At 42.1% G+C, this 18,808-nt stretch overlaps 1 protein-coding gene across 5 annotated transcripts in view; it reads left to right on the top strand.

Moving 5' to 3' along the window:
• ZDHHC14 (zinc finger DHHC-type containing 14) overlaps positions 1-18,808 on the top strand; it is a 248,705-nt gene that overhangs the window by 152,078 nt on the left and 77,819 nt on the right. For all 5 annotated transcript variants that reach the window (XM_025202659.1, XM_006022379.3, XM_006022378.3 and 2 more), the window contains exon 4: positions 12,311-12,448. In XM_025202659.1, coding sequence (XP_025058444.1) covers positions 12,311-12,448 — 138 coding nt within the window. The remainder of the gene's footprint in view (positions 1-12,310; positions 12,449-18,808) is intronic.

The raw sequence follows: 18,808 nt of genomic DNA, 5'->3' as shown, positions 1-18,808 counted from the left end.
TCTTTCCCTTCCCTCTCACCTCATTTCCTTGCTCTTTTCTCCCCATTTTCCTGGTTTTAGTTACAGCTGTGGGGGTGTCAAGATAAAATGAGTGAGTTTTCCACTAAATTTTGGAGGACTACTGTCCAAGCCCATGCCATGTTTTCAGGTTTAATAAAGGTCTTAGGCTAGCTAATTTAAACTTGAGCCCACCAGCTATGCTGCTCTTGTCAGAAATACAAAATGGCCATCTGATGATCACTTTTGTGTAAATAAGGTGCACAGTAGGCCATACGGCAGAAGAGTCTTAAGTGGACCTTAAAAAGTAAAGATGTAAGCAGCCTTGTAAACTGTCTCAGAAAGGTTTTATTATGTACAGCAGGTTCCTTCACAGAAGAAAGAGTAGAGATGACAATGAGAGAAACTCCCAAATATGTAGATGAGGTTTGGAAATCAAAGGGTATAATGATGCGGCTGGGTGCCTGGTCCAGTTGTCACACACGTGGGCAGTAATGACTTCCAGTTGCCATCACTGCTGGTGTGCTTACACAGCTCTGGTGGCAGCCATTTTTTTCCTGTGTCCCTAGGTCAGGGGCCAGGACAGCTACTCTGGTTGTCCCATCCTAGTTACACTGCTGTTGGAAGGTTGGTCTGAGGAAAAGGCCAAGCAGGAGGCAATACAGTACCCTGTAAGGAAGGTTAATGAGAGAAGTGCAGGGAATACAATAGAGCTTTGAAAGAGGTAAATCAAATGTAAATGTTTGATCACATTTGATACAGTAACAACTGGGGAAACATTCAGAGATGTTCGGAGATGCGGGGATCAGTGGTGGATGTTAGAAGCTGTGGTTTGCATGGAGCACGGAGGAGAAATGCTCTTCATCTTTGGAGAGTCTACCATGGATGCCCAAGGGATACCCAGCTTCCTCTGGCTTCCATCTTCCTTTTCCCAGTCTCTTCACACATGGATCTGAACTGGGAGCTGCATTGTGCATATTTGAGCTTGCGGTGCATTTTCATATAATATTTATGCATGTCTGACAAGGGGAGATTTTTTCATAGGTACAAATGGCAGTGAGGCATTGAGCTCTCTTTGAACTCCTCTTGGCTTTCAGGAGGAGTCAGGCCTTCATTGCTACTGCTGCCTCTGAAAATTTGCTTTTCAGATGCTGTTGGTTGTGGGTATCTAGGTTAGTAATCAGGAGGCAGTGATTAGTGGAAGTAGTGTAGAAAATGTGTAGTGTGTGACGTACTATATGCTTATATATTTTAATTACCATGGGATGGTCCAGAGCAATGGGCAGATGTTATCCCAATAAGTTGATAAATATCTGTGTTTATAACATTAAACACAGAGGCCCTTAGTTAATCCAGTTATTTCAAAATAGCATTATTCTGTAAGGCATCTTATTACCATTCTGCATGGAAAACTGCTTAACTTTTGCAGGCAGTTGACTCACAAATAGTTTTATTATACCTGTGCATATTGCTTATCTCTGTCATATGTAGGCTGGCTTCTGAGTTGCTCCTGATTATGAAATAATCTACTTGAACCCACTTGCTTGTTGCTTTTCCTGAATGCCTTCTTGCTATCATTGTGCAGCACACAAATATTACTTTCTTAGACTTCCTTTTTCCACTAACATACTTTATTTCAGTATAAAACTAAAACAAGACTTTGCATAGATGCATCTAATCAGAGGTATAATAAGCAGGGTTCAGGGTTTACAGTCTGAGAAAACCCTACAGGAGAACAGGAAGGGAGGCGGCAGGTGCCACTGAGTGCTGGAGATGAGGGGATGCTAAGAGCAAGGGGGAGGTGAATGAGGGGAGTAACGAAGTCCCATCTTTTCCAGGTACTCAGAAACAGTCCCCAGCTGCTGCTACTGCCACCTTGATCTGGTCTGCCCTGCCCACCCCACTTGTTGCTCCTATAGCAGCAGTATGGTGTCTGGGCTGCGGCAGCAATGCCATGGGGCTGCTTCTGCTGCCCAAGTGTAGACGCCATGGGGGTGGGGTGCCATTTTAGGCACCATTGTACTATGTTGGTGCCAGGTGCTGCTGCCCTACTTGCTGCCCACCTAAGTTCCACTACTGCATTTAATATTACAGAAGATTTTAGTTTATTCAAGATATTTATTTTGGTGTCCATTTTCTGAAGAATACCCTTGAGGCCAAAAGGCCATTTTCTAGTGCAAGGCAAGCATGATGAAATGCCTGAACTCAGTCATTTAAACTAAGGATCCATTTTTGATCCCCTCACAGCTGTTAAGTAACATCAGCAGTAATAGAAATGTCATCAGAAATCAACCTTTTGTTCATTTATGATTTGTTCTGTTTTCTTTTTGCTTTCTACTTTCTCATGTCATTACAAAACTAATTGAGGGTATTGTCAAGGAAATGACTTTCATACAGGTGTATATTAAATACTTTTGCTATATTATATAGTATATAGTCAGCATTTTTCAATGAATGATATCAATAAAGGATCGAGTCTAGTCAGTCTTATTAATGTTGAGGAGGTTTTTTTATGTGAGCAGTCATTATGAACTCTATAGGAATAATCACTTGAGGTAAGGATAACTTAAATGAATGAAGTATGAAGGCTCAACTACAAACATCTTATTAAATATTCTAAATTGTAAAAGGTTTTGAAATGATTAGAAGGAATTTAATATGGTGGTTTATTTCTCTTTGTTTACATATACATCAATTTTGTTAGTGTCTATTGGAATTGAAATGTTTTCAAAGGATGTTTCAAAAGGAAACAAAAGCCTCAACATACAAATTTCCATGCAGAATACAAAGTGAGGAGCTGTGAATAGATGTATTCATGTATTATGACATCAGTCGTACAAGGAGCCCCAGTTGTAAATATTACAAAATATGTACCGATGTCATTGGTTTCTATATAATTAGCCAGTATGTATCCAAGACAGTGGAGCCTATGTCCTAAGTCATATTGCAGCTGCCCAAAGTAACTCTGATTAATGCTAGGTGAGATGTTTTGTCATGTTATATTTTTGGCTGGTGGAATCAAAAAGTATTGTTAACTCTGGAAATTCCCAAGAACAGTTTGTTAGTACATTTGGAGGCATGCTTCCATGCATTGAATAGAGCATATTAAATATGCAGTTAACTTGGGTTATGTATCTTTTTACCATATACATTTTAGCTTAATGTGTAGGTAGAGGTAGAAAGTGAATTGTAACTTAAATTCGCTAGAAAGCACTTAGAATGTGTACTAAGGTAATTACTTACTGCATCCTGCAGACTATCAGGGTCATCCCTTCACATTAACCCTTTTAAAAGGTGCATTAACCACTAGCTCAGAGATGTCACACACACCTAAGGCCAGATCTGGAGTACTGGCCTCCTTGTGGGCTGGATCCACTCCAGTGCATGAGGACTGCTGCAGCGGCCACCATAGTGGCAGAGGCACAGGGTCCGGTAGTGGTGGAAGTGCAAATAGTGTAGGCTCCAGTGGGGGTAGGGGTAGCAGGAGCTTTGGGTCCAACAGGGTGAGCCAAGTTTGCTATGAATGGCCATGCCAAAGAGGGCCAAAGGGCCCAACTTCCAGTGCCCTCCAGTAGCTCAGTAGGTTGGATAGAGAGCCTCCACAGGTAGAATCCAGCCCATGGGCCATATGTCTGAAATCCCTGCTGTAGCTAATCAGTCAGGCAAAGGGGAAATAGGGCAGCTTATACTGGTAAAAATTGTTGCATGCTTCTAAAATTTTAGGATATCTAGATAAAGAGGCTGTAAACTAAGAGCATCTTTACATCTGCTCAGGGATGGGGGAAGGGGAGTGCCTTAATTAGAGTGGCTCTCAGGAGCTGCTTTTATTAAAATGCCCATAGCATCTGTATTCGGTGTCCTGCACTTCAAAATGGCAGTAGGGGCGGTTTAACTAATGTTTAAATTACACTGAATACACATGACATCGAGGCTGCTGGAGCAGAATCAGTTAATCAAGTCTGCTCAAACACATATCGGAGCAGGTGTTGGGCATGTGTACAGGTGCCCTAAAGGACCAAGCTACAAATAAATGTTCCATTCTCATCCTACTTGTTAGGTATTTTGTTTTGTTAGTATCTACAGTAGCATCTACCCTCTGCCTATCTAATGTTTTAGGAAAGGAAAGTAGTACAAGTGCTCAAGGAGTCCCACAGTTGTCCTAGTACATAGTTAACTAGGATGTTGTGTTTAGAAATGGATACTTAATTTTTAAAGATTTAAGGAGTTTGTAGATTATACCCTTGTGAAGGAGAGGCCTGATTTCCACCCCCACCCCAATATACAAAATATATTTTAAATGAGGACTTGAAAAGGATTCTCCCTTCAAAGTTGCTTATTGGAACAGGAAATAGTCTCCTTCATATATTTACAAGAATTTTGTGTTTTATTTGAGAATTCTAGCAAATAACATTTTAGTGACTATTTCAAAGTAAATGTCACAGGCTATTTAGAAGGGTCAGGGGTCAAATTCAGAGGAAAATCTTTAAATTGGTGGTGGGGTTTGTTTGGGTTTTTTTGTTTTTTCCTTCTGAGTTTTGGTGCAATATAAGTGTGTATTTCTCAGACATGGGCTCTCAATATTTACACTTAGTGACTGATATTTTGTATGCAAAAGTACCTTGTATGCATCACCTCTGAATTTACCCACTAGATATAATAAAGTCAGAGTGGGTTTAATGTACCTGGTAAGGAGCTAAGGCGGCAAAGAACACAAAGGAGACCATCTAAGGTTGCACTTACATGTTATAATTTTCAAGTACTAACTCTTAAGGAATGTTGTGCTGTGTTAAAGTTAGCATGTGCTGTGAACAGTCACGCTTAAGAGTTTGCACCCTCTCTAACATGCATTGCTATGAACTGCCCCTGGAGAGTTGGCAAGCAAGGGTGTGGCTAGGTGCTGCAAGTCTGCTCTGTGTGCCTGGTCCACCTGCTCTCTAGGACAGTATAGGTTCAAGGAACAGGCTCTGGGTCATCTGCCAGCTTCTGGTGACCTGGACTGGGTTCCTTGCTGGCCCAGACTGGCTCCCCTACCATCACCTACCAGCCCAGATTGGGCCCACCAGCCTAGATCACGCCTGCATCACCCCTGCCTCCCTTCTGCCATGACTCCCTGGCAGCTCTCTGCTCACCTGTTGCTCCCATTGCTCTCCGGGCTGGTCTCAGCTCAAAGAGCAGTGGTGGCAGCAGGCTGGCAGGGTTCCCCTTCCCTGCCTACTCCTCTGGGGCAGCACAAGGGAGTGGGAAGCTAAGGGACATAGGAAGAGCAGAGGGTGAGCCCTGAGGAACTGCGGTCACCTTCCACTTGTCACACCACTGCTTGTCAGCCCTCCAGGGGCAGGTCACAGCAGTTCATGTTAGAGAGGTATCTATATGGCTGGGAGCAGTGCCTCCTAGGATGCTGAAGGACTGCCCCCAACTCGTCCTGGCTTTGCGGACTAGTCTAAGTCAGTGGTTCTCAAACTTTTTTTTTTTGCGGACCACTTGAAAATTGCTGAGAGTCTTGGCAGACCACTTAATAAACTATTTTTGTTCTACAAATCAAAGCACACAACTCATATTTTAATATCAGTAGTCTTACAAGTACAGATATTCTCGACTATTCTGCAGCCATTCTGTGGACCACCTGAATGGAGCTCACAGACCAGTGGTGGTCTGCGGACCACAGTCTGAGAACCTCTGGTCTAAGTTGTCTGCAGCACGAGCTGCCCAAGAACAGGGAAGAAAACTATTTCTGAGATACTCAGAGGGCACTTAGCTCATTTTTTCCTGCCTTAATGTGCAGACACTCCCATCGTAACAGCCTTTAACGTATCTGAAAGGTAACCTGTAACAGCACTCTAACAGAAAAGGTCTGAGAAATAATAACTTTAAAAGAGAAATTTCTACTTTAACCTTACACCTTCTTGTGGCTCCCCAATGTGTATTTTACACTAACTTTTACTCCTACACACTAACATACAGCCACTCTGAGACATGACTTATTTAACACTTTGCATTCACTTTGAATTTGGTCCATCAAGACTTGTGGGCTTTCCCATGAAAAATACTAACAAACTCACTGAAGTTTTTATTTCTGCCTCTGAGATGATATTTGTTTTTCAGTGGCTGTGACTTTTGGTTCCATATATAATCAAAGCTACCTCACAGATTGTTATGATTAAAGCAAATTAATTAAGGACTTTCCAAAAAGCTTCATTTTTTGGATATTGATCTTAAAGTTACCTGTATATAGTACAGAGGCAAAGATTTCTTATAGTGATTTTTCTAAGAAGCTGACTACAGGGAGATCAAGGCCTATCAAAAGGGAAGAGGGTTATTCTCATCTCCCTTATGTGGAAACACTTCAGGAGTTAGATAAAATGTAATATTCCATAAACCCAATATCAGTGTCTACTCCTTGGTTCTGAGTGTCCAGTCAGCTTATGAATTTTTGTTCCCAAGTTCACCTTTTAGATGTATTAGGTAGACTTTCCTTGGGCATATGGAAGTCAGAAAGGGAGTGGTCATTCAATGAGAAATGTGCTCGTAATTGTGTGTATATCCCTGTCCTTTATTTTTTGTGAGAGTTCATTCTGGTGCATAGTTGCAATTTAGTTTCACCCACATAGTTGCCATGAGGACACTTGGTGCATTGAGCCAGATATAACACATTTTGGGAACACATTTATAGGAACCATGGATTCTGATGGTTTTTTTATAGGTGTTGATAGTAGTGGCAGTGGAGATGTGCTGACAGGTTAAGTGTTTCTTGCCAAGGCAAAGCTATGTTTCACTGTTGGGCAGTGCTTTTGATGTGGAGCTGGGCAAAGTGAGGGGCTTGTTTGACAGCCAGGCTGGGAATATTTTTCTTAAGGTCCGATCTTTGTCAAGAGATGCTGTTTGATTATTCTGATTGGTTTCAGTATAGGGTGGTAGATGACCACCAGGAGTGTGCAGTCATAGGTTTTCTTTTTGTATTGTAGCAGGTTACCGTGGGGTATTTGGAGAGCTCTTTCAAATGTATAGTCTGTTTTTTTACTGAAGTGTCCTTGAGGCAGAATTGAGGCTGGTCAGGTGAATGTTACGAGTGTTGTCCAAGCAGATGTGGTGGTATCTGAGGGCCTTTTTCTGGTGTGCTTAGGATGATTAGTGATCTGGCGGACATAGATATGGTGGTCTGTGGGTTTTCTGTATATAGTGGTTTGTAGGGTGCCATCCTGGATATGGATTGTGGTATCTAGAAAATTGATGATACATCACTCTTATACTACCTTTCTATAGTATGTGCATAAGTATACTACTTGTACTCTGTTAAACTAACCCATATTTTGAGACTGATGTAAATAATGCTGCAAGAATGTCTTTGACCCCTTATCCCAGTAAGAAAGACAACAATTTACTACTCTTTAAAGGGTATACTGAGGGGCTAAGCTTCAAAGGAAACCTTTAAAGAGGATATGGTCTTCTAAGGTAAAAGAGCTATGTCAACTTGAGCTGACTGCTTGCAATCTTGCTAGCTGGCATTTTCTTGCTTCTGTGGATATCCGTAAAATCTCTAGTAACAGTATGATCTCACAAAAGTGAATGTGGACACACTGGTGGTTCATTAATGCTTATTAGGCATTAGACATTACACTGTAGAGCAGAGGCAGGCAATTATTTCGTCTGGAGAGCTGTTTAATGAGTTTTGGTAAGCTGTCGAGGGCCTCATGGGTAGCCCTGCCCCTTGACAGGTGTCCTGCCCACTGCTCTCCATATTGGAGCACCCCAAGTCTCCATGAGCACCCCCACCTGCTACTGCTGCTGACAGCAAGGGCTACATGCCATGTGGGGGGTCCCCACACCTTCCTACCCTCCTTCACACCCACACCCTGCCCAGCCAAACTCCATGCTCCTGCCACCCCCCTGGGTGTAGGCTCCATGCTGCTGCCAGTCCCAGCCCCACACTCCTGCCCTCACCCAGCTGCAGCTCCCCCGCAACCCCTACTGCTTCTATACTTGCTGCCTGGAGTGAGCTGGATGCCAGGGAAGCCAAGCAGTTCCCCCCAGGGCTGCTGCAGCACTGGCAGCAGCAGCCCTGCCCTTCCGCTCATGAGGGTGGGAGTGAGGTGCAATAGGGTATGCTGGCGGGGGCGTATACATGGGTGCCTCACTCCCACCGTCATGGGCAGAAAGGCTGGGCAGGCTACAATTCATTGGTGGGTGTTCACAGGGTGCATGAAATTGCCTGGCAGGCCAGGTTTGGTCCATGGGCCATATTTTGCCCACCCCTGCTGTAGAATAAGCAATGCCCTCGCCCTCTTCTCTCGCCCTCGCCCTCTGATGGGTGGAATAGTCCTTCCATATTAGTAGTGTTTTTAGTACATTAGTGTCACATTCCATTATCTCTGTCTCAAAAAGAGAAGGGATGGGGACAACTTGTTTTTATTCATTTACTCCATGCCCTTACGTGCAAACTTCAGTGCTTCTCAATTTTCTATTAAACTTGGTTCAAATTTGAAGTTACAACAAAATTTCAGTATACATTTTCACTGTTTTCCAGTTTGCTCTTTTTTCATCAGTAAGTATGGATGGATTGCTATTTAACTGAAAGATAGTGCTTGTTTTCTTTAAAAGAATGGCATAGGATTAAAAGAGGAGAGGTAATAGGTAAGCGAGATAAAAATGTTAGATGACACTTTGGCTAGGAATTCATGGTTTATTTGCTCAACTATCTGCTCCTAGATACATAAATCTAAGGTGTGGCATGCACACACAGTATGAAGCCCAAAGTTTAAGGTTTGATACGTTATGACCACATAGCTATAAATTGGAACTTTATGCCATTCAGTGGTATTGATTCCGTCATGTTGATATTTGAGAGAATGAAAATATATTTACAAAAGCCATCTTTCACAGATGGTGCATGGAGTTTTTGTCTTTTAGAGAAAGTGCTTTTAAAAATCTAAAACTTAAGATTGTGCCCTTAAGAATTCAGACTTTTATATGCCAAACTACAAAATTATATTTTTCTTTGTGGTGTTAACTGCTCAAGTGCCTGCATAATGTGTCAGTTGTGTGAGGCAAAATGCATTGTTTTGAAGCACTGCTATTCCCATGGAGTGTTATCTCACTTCAGAAACACTGCTGAGTGGCACTGTAACACCACCCAACATCTGAGACTCCTGAAATACTTGTCAGTAGTTGGACAATATCAAAACACTACTTCTGAGTCTTATCCCCAAGAAAGGTCAGTAATGCTACCTTAAATAGCCTCTCTGGAATTTGAAATAGATTTATAGCAGAAGTATGCGGTCCAAACAGCTGACTTGAAAAACCTTGAAAAAGCTAATAATCTAGTAAACTCAGGAATGTGTACCATATGTTGTTTAGCCTTCTTTAAATCAAGATAATACTAAATACATTCTTCAAGAAAGACCCCTCATGTAGGTCTTTAGGGTAAAGTTATAGTTAAAAGAAACTGATGTGTTTAGACAGATGGAATTTTGTTTTGTTTTTGTTTGGGTTTTGGGGAGGGGTTGGGGTTTTTTTTTGGCTGGTTATTTTTTTTGAGCACAGAATTTGAGCACTTCAGATTTATAGCTTGCCTTTCCTATACAACTACAAATAGTCTGGTAGCTTACGTCAGTGGAGTCATAAAACCTTGAGAAGATACAGTCAGCTTTGGATAGGGATCAGAGTGATCAGGGAGGAAACAGAAGCATCTGTCTTATGTTATGATCTTGGATTCCATTAAAATTTAAAATGTTGTCATTAATATCAGCATAATCACACTGAAACAGTTACAAAATGATTTTTCCTGACAATCTTTTTGTCATTATTAAAAAACACATTAAAACTCTGAAGTTACACACTCCCAGAAGGAAACCTGGTTTGACATGCATGACTTCCAGAGTTCATACAGTTCTATTAAGGTGGCCTTGGGAAACAACTTTAGCTTTTCTCTATCTCTTATGTTCTAACACAGTTCCAGCGCTGCCACACATGCTTGCCCCCTGCCTCCCCGCTGTCCTCCCTCTTTTGTAATCCAATCCTTCCAGGACATACTCAAGAAGGATTTCTGGCTTAGTGAGGGAAAAAAAGTTGGGGCTAGGGTAATGGTGCAATTTAGCATTTAGACATCTACTGGTACCGTGCTATTTACAAGAAAAATAAAGTCCCCAGGTTATTGCCCCCCACAAATAAAAGAAAAGGTTTGAAAAAAACAGGACTTAAGAAACATATGGGGAAGAATGTGAAAGGAAATGTTATAAGTAACTTCATCAGTCTGTTGCAGCTGCTTTGCTTGTAGATTTAGGTTAGGGACAGAAGTTGCACGTAAACCTGGCAGGGATCCGGGTTTTCAGATTGCTGCAGAAAAACACGGATTTTCTCCTTTGAAGGAGAAAAACACAGATTTTCTTCTTTTAAAGAGAAAACTGGGGGAAACTGTTGGTTTCCCCTTGCAGACTGGCAGCCTTCCAGCCTGAAAGGAGCTGCTTGGGGCTGGGGTGGGGTGGCTGGGAGATGCTGCCTGGGGTTGGGAGGTGTGAGGGTCATGGCCAGGCCAACTGATGTGGTGCGGGAGCCCCAGGCCCGGGCAGGGGGTGCCATAGGCCTCTCCTCCTCCATTGTCTCCAAGTCAGAGCCCCTACACTCCAGCCTAGGTGAGATGGGGGCAGCTGGGAGCCCCATCTGGCAGGACTGGGGGATGGGCAGGGGGCTGCAGGTTGGGAGTGAGGAGCATCAGCAGGGCTGGGTGGGTTGTGGCTTGGCATCAAGCATGGCCCTGGGTGGGGGGACTATGGATTGGCACTGTGGGGCACTAGCAGGGCCAGGAGGCTGCGAGTCAGGAGTGCAGGGCACCAGCAGGGACAGGAGGCTGTGGGTTGGGAGTGAGGGGCACCAGCAGGGCCAGGGGGATGTGAGTCAGGAGTGAGGGGCACTGGAAGGGCTGGGGGGGTGGGGCCTGTGGCTTAGGAGTGAGTGGCAATGGCATGGGCAGGGAACTGGCATATCAGAGCTGCTCAGCGCCACAAAGCAGCTGGGGGACAGCCGCAGCTGGACTTGCGTCCTGGTGAACAAAGCAGGCAAGGCAAGCTCTGATTTTTTCCATGATAAAAACCCAAAATCAAATGCCAAAACATATAGGTGTTTAGAAATTATTTTATTATAGTGATTGAGGCAATAGTAGGCTTCCAAATTGTTTTACAATTGTAAATATATCAATAAAACATCATGTTAAATTGATACCTATATATATAGCAGTGTTTCATTTTAATAGCAGAAAAATGCAGGTTTTGGGTTTTTTAATCAGAGAATTTGTTGGGGGGGGATATCAGAGAATTTGTGATTTTTAAACAAAGAAAACTAGAACCGCTGGGATCAGAAACTGGTTCAGATTTGTAACAAAAGAAGTTCAATGCACGTAAACCGCTTTCAAAATGGCCGAAACCAGTTTAAGATAAACCTGGATGGATGTAGTAATAGATTTAGCTGATTTAGGTTAAATCGGTTTATTTAATTTCTTTCCCAGATCTCCTCCAGATTCAAGTTAACTCTGTCCCCCAGCATCCCAGGATCCTTTGCACCTCCCCTCTAAACTACATTTGCAAGGTGGGCAGGCTAGTCTTGGCCCAAGCTATCTGCTCCAGCCAAGCAGGGAGGTGTGCTCTAGCCCCCCCCTGCCGTCTGGCCTGATCCACTGCAGGCATGTGGAATGTCTGTTCACTTGTTTATCAGTTCAGTCTACAGAGTTTAGACTAACCTGCGAAGACTGAATCAATTCAGCCTTGGGCTTTCTGACTGTCTGCACTTAGCTTTAGTGTACCAGTTTCAGTTCTAACTGGAAAACAGATCTGGGATAGAAAACATCACAAACAGGAACAAAAAAAGAAAAAGATACCTTATCTTCCATTATGGTAAGGTGGTGTGGTGAAGGACCCATGGAAGTCTCAAATACGTAATCCTGTCATATGCTAATAAAAAACCATAGCAATGTGAGGGCTATAGTTTCAAATGCAAAAAAGAATGAATTGAAGAATAAAACTAATAATTGGAACTGGCACCCTTTTATGTAATATATCTATATATCTATATTTAGATATAGATATTTGTCCAGTTATGCTATAGGCATAAATTCATGCAATTAACAGAAGACTGTCTTAGTTGTGTGTTAGTATCTTAATTGTAATATTGCATTAAAACATTCTAATTTATTAAGGATCTCTCTGTGATTCGTTTGCAAATACCAATTAAGTTGTGAAATTAGCAGTAGTAGTCAGGGTTTTTTTTTAAAGCAAAATAGTATTTTATTAATTGTATTCCATTTATTTTTTTTTGCCTCTCATTTCAGAACGGTTTGATCACCACTGTCCCTGGGTAGGCAACTGTGTGGGGAAAAGAAACTACAGATTTTTTTATATGTTTATTTTATCTCTGTCCTTTCTGACAGTCTTTATATTTGCATTCGTTATCACCCACGTCATCCTTCGTAAGTATGCTGGTGAAATCAGATTATGTATGTAGCCATTTGCTTGAGTTTCTTTCTTTTTTTTTTACTTTTAATCTTTTGATCATTCAGGGTTTTTATTTTTTAACTCTTTCCCTGAAGTTTCAGAGCCCCCACTGCTACAGAGTGACAATCTGAAATCCCTTGACATGCTTCCTAAAGCAGAACCTCTTTGTTCTAATCGTTGATGCAACACTTTGCTTAATCTTAATGCAATGTTTTAATTTTCTTTCTGCCTTCTGTCCTCTCATGGACAGTTCCTTTGAACAGTACCTCAAATGTTTTATATCCAGAATAATTTATTGCCAGTAATGTCATTTGCACAAAGAAGAACTTTTTAAGTGTATTCTCCCAACAATGAGAGTGATTCACCTGCCTTCATCCAAACAAGATTAATTTACAGTCAGTAGAGTTGAGCTATTTTACAACTTTTGTTGTTCTCTTTAGTTTTACATCTTCTTCAGTCCTATTTTTAACATAAATATTTTGCTGTCATATGCATAGACATATTTCAAGAATCTCCCATGTATTATGGAATATGTTTGATAACCTAGACTCAGATTTATAATCATGGATTTTACAATTAATTTCATATTTGTATGCTGGATTGTTTGGCTGGGGGGTTGTTTTGTTTTTCTTTGGTTTGTTGTTTTCCCCCATGTCTAATAAATCCTTTTAATCCTGGTATAACATGTTTATCACAGTTTCTGGTGATAGAAGATGATATAGCTTGGCTTTATGAATCTTTCAAGCTCTCATGCACTTCCATTATGAATTTTTTAAACCAGTGCTATATCTCTTTCGTAATGATTCAGGTTAACACTGTTGAGCTGATGTCACTCCCAAAATTTGGGCTTTTGATGAGGTTTCTTTACACTGCTTACTATGCTTCAAAATGATACAAGGCATTAATTCCAGCTTTTGGTCCCACATGTTAAACAGTGATTTTGTTAATTGCTATGCTCAGAAATCGTTCTATTGAAAAATATGCTAGCCCTTTGTTTTTTTAATTACTTGAACCCTAAAAAGTAGTTGTTTTTCTTTTAAAAAAGAAATAAAAAGGAAGAAAGAAACAAAATGAAATCCTGCTTGAGTCTGTGCTGTAGAGGAGGTATGGAGGTATTCCTCCAGGTTCCTTCTAGTTAGAAATTCAGAACAGACTACAGCCAAGAGCAGTTTGAAATTTGGGGAGCCTGCATTAATAGCCTATGTAGAAATTCTAAAATTACCAAACATAATTGAGAATTTAAGTGCAAAAGAAACATTTTATAATCTTGAAAAAGGAAAAATTATTTATTGGAACAAAGCTTTAGGGTTGATGGTTGTAGTTGTGTTGATCTAAGGACACAGGCAGACAAGGTTCTTTGGATAGATGTGATATCTTTTATTAGACTAACTAAATAGTTGGAAAAAATGTTCTTTGCAAGCTTTTGGTCACAAACACCCAGGCATATAGAGAGTCTGCTGGTGAATTGTGTAGAATACAAGCCAAAATTGAGGTCTGTAAAAATGCAAATGCATGGCAGTGAGAATCAGAGTGGAAGATGAGAGGTGAGAGACAGGTGGGGGGGAGGAAGGAAAATGTACGGGGTACTGGATTTTGCCAGACTTGCAGAGATCAGCTGTCACTACATTCCCCTCTACCCCCCACCCGTGTCTCACCTATTGTCTTCTACCCCTCTGATCCTCACTGCCACACATTTGCATTTTCACAGACCTGCATTTTGGCTTCTGTTCTACCCAGGAGAGCACACAATTCACCAACAGACTCTAAATGCCTGAAGAAGGGTGTTTGTGCCCGAAAGCTTGCAAAGAACAATTTTTCCAATTATTTAATTGATCTAATAAAAGATATCAAATCTCCCCAAATAATCTTGTCTGCTCATTGGAACAAAGGCTTTATTTACTGTTAAGTATTACAACTTTTGAGTCTTTACAGGTGCACAAGCATGTACATGCATGCGTAGGTCTAGAAGGAGAGGCATTTTTTGCTCTGCTCTAATTCTGGTTTGCCAATAATAAAAATATGTTGAAAATCCTAACCTGCCTGTCAGTGTAAATCCAATGTCTATATGAACTAACTGCCTTCCCTCCCTAAAGAGTGCAGTGCTTTTTTGCATAGTTTCCAGCATGTAAAATTACTGAGTTCACTCCAGTATTTGATCTTTCTGAATGGCAAGTGAATTTAACACTTTACTATCATTTTACAGTGGTCACCATTGAAAGGTTAATATTTACTCCAGTTTGATAATTAGTTTAAGATCAGGGGAGATACTGTTTCTCAGTGTAGGGTTGAACAGCACATAACACCTTGCATGTTGCAGATATTGTAGTAAATGTTAAATGCTGCCTGTTTTAAAGATGTCATCTGTGCAGCATTCATGCTATGGGGGTCTCATTTTCTTGACTAAGATAGTAAAACTTAAACAACATAACTATTCAATTGAAGCCTCAGCTCCACAGCTCCCTCAGTGATTCTCCTTCAAGTAGTCTTTCTGTATTTCTTTCTCCTGTCATCCAGTAATTTTTGTTTGATTTTTACTTCGGCAGCCCTGCAACCCTTCAGCTGATACTTGGCCAATAAGCAAGAATAGGGAGTAGTTTCCTGGAACCTCAGTTCCCTAATCCCATTCTTTGTGTTTGGCACAGAATCCTTCTGTACTTGGCTTCAGTGTATCTCTGCTATAGAGTTCTCAAAGCCCCAACTCATTGCACTGGGATTTAGTCTTACTGCAGTGATTAGGAATCCATTCATGGATTCCTAATCCATGAATAAGTGACCGTGGATATTCTCTGCAGAGGGCTTCTATCTCTGGATGAGAAGTATTAACTGCGCACCCATGCTCAGAAGAGTGGTCTTGAACTTGGTGATCATCTTCAGAGATTTGATACTCCAGAAGATTATTCTGATTTAAACAGTGAATCAGGCCACTGTTTTTTTTAATATAAAACAGACATGAAAGCAGAAAATAAATCTCTTTCTTCAGGACACCCAGCTGCTGATGGTATACGCCAGTGGAGTCCCTGAGCCAGTCTACAGGCTGGATCTAGAGCATGTCATATGAACCATGGGGCTGGAATTTGGCAGTAACAGTTTTAATTTCTGTGATTCCCAGACTTGCTGCAGGTGCTGCTCCTCCCACTGCCAAATATCTGGCCCTATGGACCAGATGACACAGCTCCACCCCTGGATTCAGCTCACAGAACTCCCCACAGTCTAGAAATGTTGTGGCAAGATAAGCATCAGCTGCATTAATTGTTGCAGCTCCATTAGCTGTGGCAATTAATGCTGCCACGACTTGCCATGCTGCCAAGTTACCAGACCTGTGGAGAGCTCTGTGGACTCTATCTTGTTCATCCCTGGAGTAGACTATGTCAACTACCTTGGGAAATCTATGATAAGAAGCCTCTTGTGTCCTATACTGATGAATCAGATCTTTTGATGATACAGCACTGTAGATGTAGTTCTCTATAATTCATGCAAACAAGAACTGGCTCAATTTTCTGATCAAGGGGTTGTGAAAACCATATTACAAAGAGAGGGGTTTTTTCTTCCTATGTGGAAGTAGGTTTCTGTATGTCTTTCAATAACCCTAGCAAAATTCAGATGAGATTATCATTGATTCTAAAAGGTTCATAATGACTTGGTCAATTTTGGTTTGTAGATCTTTTCAAGATTGCCGAAGTTGTTCCCATCAGGACAAGGTAGGATCTAGTTACTCTGAGCCATGACACCTAAATCCATCCCAATCTGGAAGTGTAGCATTTTTTATATTGTCTGCTGACAGAAGCTAAGTAGAAACACTGTTTTTGAGTTCGTGGCTTAAGTTTTTCTGCTTTTAGCCTTGTGGGAGGAGACTGACAGAAGATATGCATAAATTAATTGGCTACCACTTTCTCTTATATGAGTCTGATATAAAAATTGAATCCACCTTGGTCCATTTTGTTATGTTCAGGCTGAGAACTAAACGATGGAGTCTCTAACCTTTTATGTGGTACTTGGTGGATGGACCTTTGGTCTTTGAAACCTATAATTGAAGAACACCAGTGTTAAGAATAATGATGTAGTCTTAGTACAGCTAATGAAAGCTCCTTTCTAAGCCACCCAGTACTGATAAGGGCAGGCTTCTCTCAATGAAGATCATTTTCCTAGTGAACTAGTTTTAAGGCTATGATGATTTATCACACTTTACAAATTTTATAAGAATAAGGTGCTTATCTGAGAATAACTTATAAGAATAACTTATCTGAGATGCCCTCAAAAGGTGCCCTTGTATTTCTAGTTAACTAAGCCTGTCAGCCCCAGTTTTTCTGTCCTTTCCAGTCTCAGCTGCCTGACTCATAGGATTTCATTTATAGTACTGTACAAGGAAGTCACATGGGTCCTCTATATGTTTACTACGTAGGGGGCAAATTTGTTTGTCCTGTTGAACTGTTTTTAAAGAACAGAAGTCCAAGGTATTTTTGAGGACCTAGAGTGTTCTTAGTTTGGGTCAGATCTATGAAACTTGTTTCATTTTGTTTTTATACATCCTACAAGCAATCATCCATTATGTTTTCCTTTAAAAAAACATGAGCATGAGCTTGATTCTTCCTGTCTGTTTGCAATAGTTTTATGATGGTCTCTTTCTTTTGGGGGCATCCTCCTGAGCTTTTTAATTCTCAGGAGTTAGAATCCTGCACAAATAGCATCTTTGAGGAAAAAAAGAGAACTGCTGTGTACTTCAGTTTCTCTGAAGATGACATCTTGCCAAATTTTTCTCTTTCTAATCCCCACCAACCCAGTTATCTTTGCTTGTTCTCAAAGCCTTCTCCACATTAGGATTTATTTTTTATATTTATTAATCTCTTTTGGAGGGGCCACTTTTTTTCAACCATCTTGTTTTGGTGATTGGTTTATATAGTTTGATGAATCTTTCCTGGTAAAGCAGCATATGACCACCAGTACAATGTAGCTTTTACATCTTCCTGCCACCATTGTCTTTAAGGACCCCAAATCTGGGGAAGTTAGGGGAATTTCACCAGTTTGTACTGTGAATCTAAGACCCAGGTGTGAGAATCCTGCAATAAAATATAAAGAATCAGATATAAAATGGAAGTAAGTTTTCCCTTTTTAATGGCAACCACTGTAAAATACCATTCTGGCTCATGACAAGACTGCCTATGTAAAAAAGCCAGTTTTGATGCATCTTGACATTTTTTTTCCTCTCAGAAGCACAGGTTAGGTTAGGGAGGGGAATTTTCTTCCTAGGGAGGTTAATAAGGCATTAAATACATCAGGATTGAATGATACCATAAAAATGGGAGGTTCTGCAAAGACCAGTTTCTTAAATGCACATCATCTGTGTTACATACCTGAACCGGATAAGGGCAGTAAGAGGGCCTAATATACAGGGTGGACTCACCAATGGGTGAAGAGCTGATGTGGAACCTCTGGGCAGGGGTGTGGCCAAAGCATGCATCATCAGGTTTGTCACTGCCAGAGGTGCACAGGTACATTGGTCACATATCACATCGGCACCAATAGAAGGAAAATTGACAGTATTGACACTCGGGTTTTTTTGGCTAACATGGCCGATTAATGTCATCGATACATGTCCTGTGCATGTGCACAGCCGCAGTGCAGCACACAGGTGGCCAGGAGCACAGCCTAGCAGTGTGGAGAACAGCCAGGTCTGGCTGCTAAGTCTCTTGTAAAAGAAGGGTTTGTGGGGGCTCAGATCAAGGCCCTAGTGGTGAGGGAGGGAGTGAGGCTGGGGCAGGGACAGGCATTGCTCAGCTGGGGTGGCGCAGGGGACGGAGCTGCAAGTGGCTCATCTGGGGGGTGCGGGGAGGGTGTGTTTCCCACCGCAACACGCACCCGGGAGAGCATGGGGGGGGCATTTGCCTCTGGATCTATGTGGAGGGTGAAGGTGGGCTGCTGAGGCTGTGCTGAACTCTTCCCCACAGGGGGCTGGACCAGGCTGTGCTCAGGGCAGGCAGTGGTGGCACTGGGAGGAGGGGCTATGGGGGCAGGCTGCAGCCACGCCAGAATTCACTGTAGCCCCCTGGCCCCACTTCCCAGCATCACCGCCACCCAGCCCAGCCCCGCACCGGGAAGAGCCTGGCGCTGCCCTGGCCCCAGCCCGCAGCAGCAGCCTGCCCTTGCCCCACGTGCAGATCCGGGGGTACACACCACCCCCTCCCGGCGCCCCCCGGATGAGCCGCTCTGGCCTGCACCTCACTCCACTCCACCCCAGCTGTGCAACCACAGCCCCAGCCCCACTCCTTCCTTCACTGCAGGGGTCTCAATTTGTCCTCCCCCGACCCCTTCCTTCACAACAGACTTACCAGCCAGACGCT

This window comes from Alligator sinensis, unplaced genomic scaffold, assembly GCF_000455745.1.
Source record: "Alligator sinensis unplaced genomic scaffold, ASM45574v1 scaffold331_1, whole genome shotgun sequence".
In the NCBI taxonomy this organism is placed as follows: domain Eukaryota; kingdom Metazoa; phylum Chordata; order Crocodylia; family Alligatoridae; genus Alligator; species Alligator sinensis.
The sequence above is the reverse complement of the archived record's forward strand: the minus strand, read 5'-3'. Positions and strand labels throughout refer to the sequence as shown.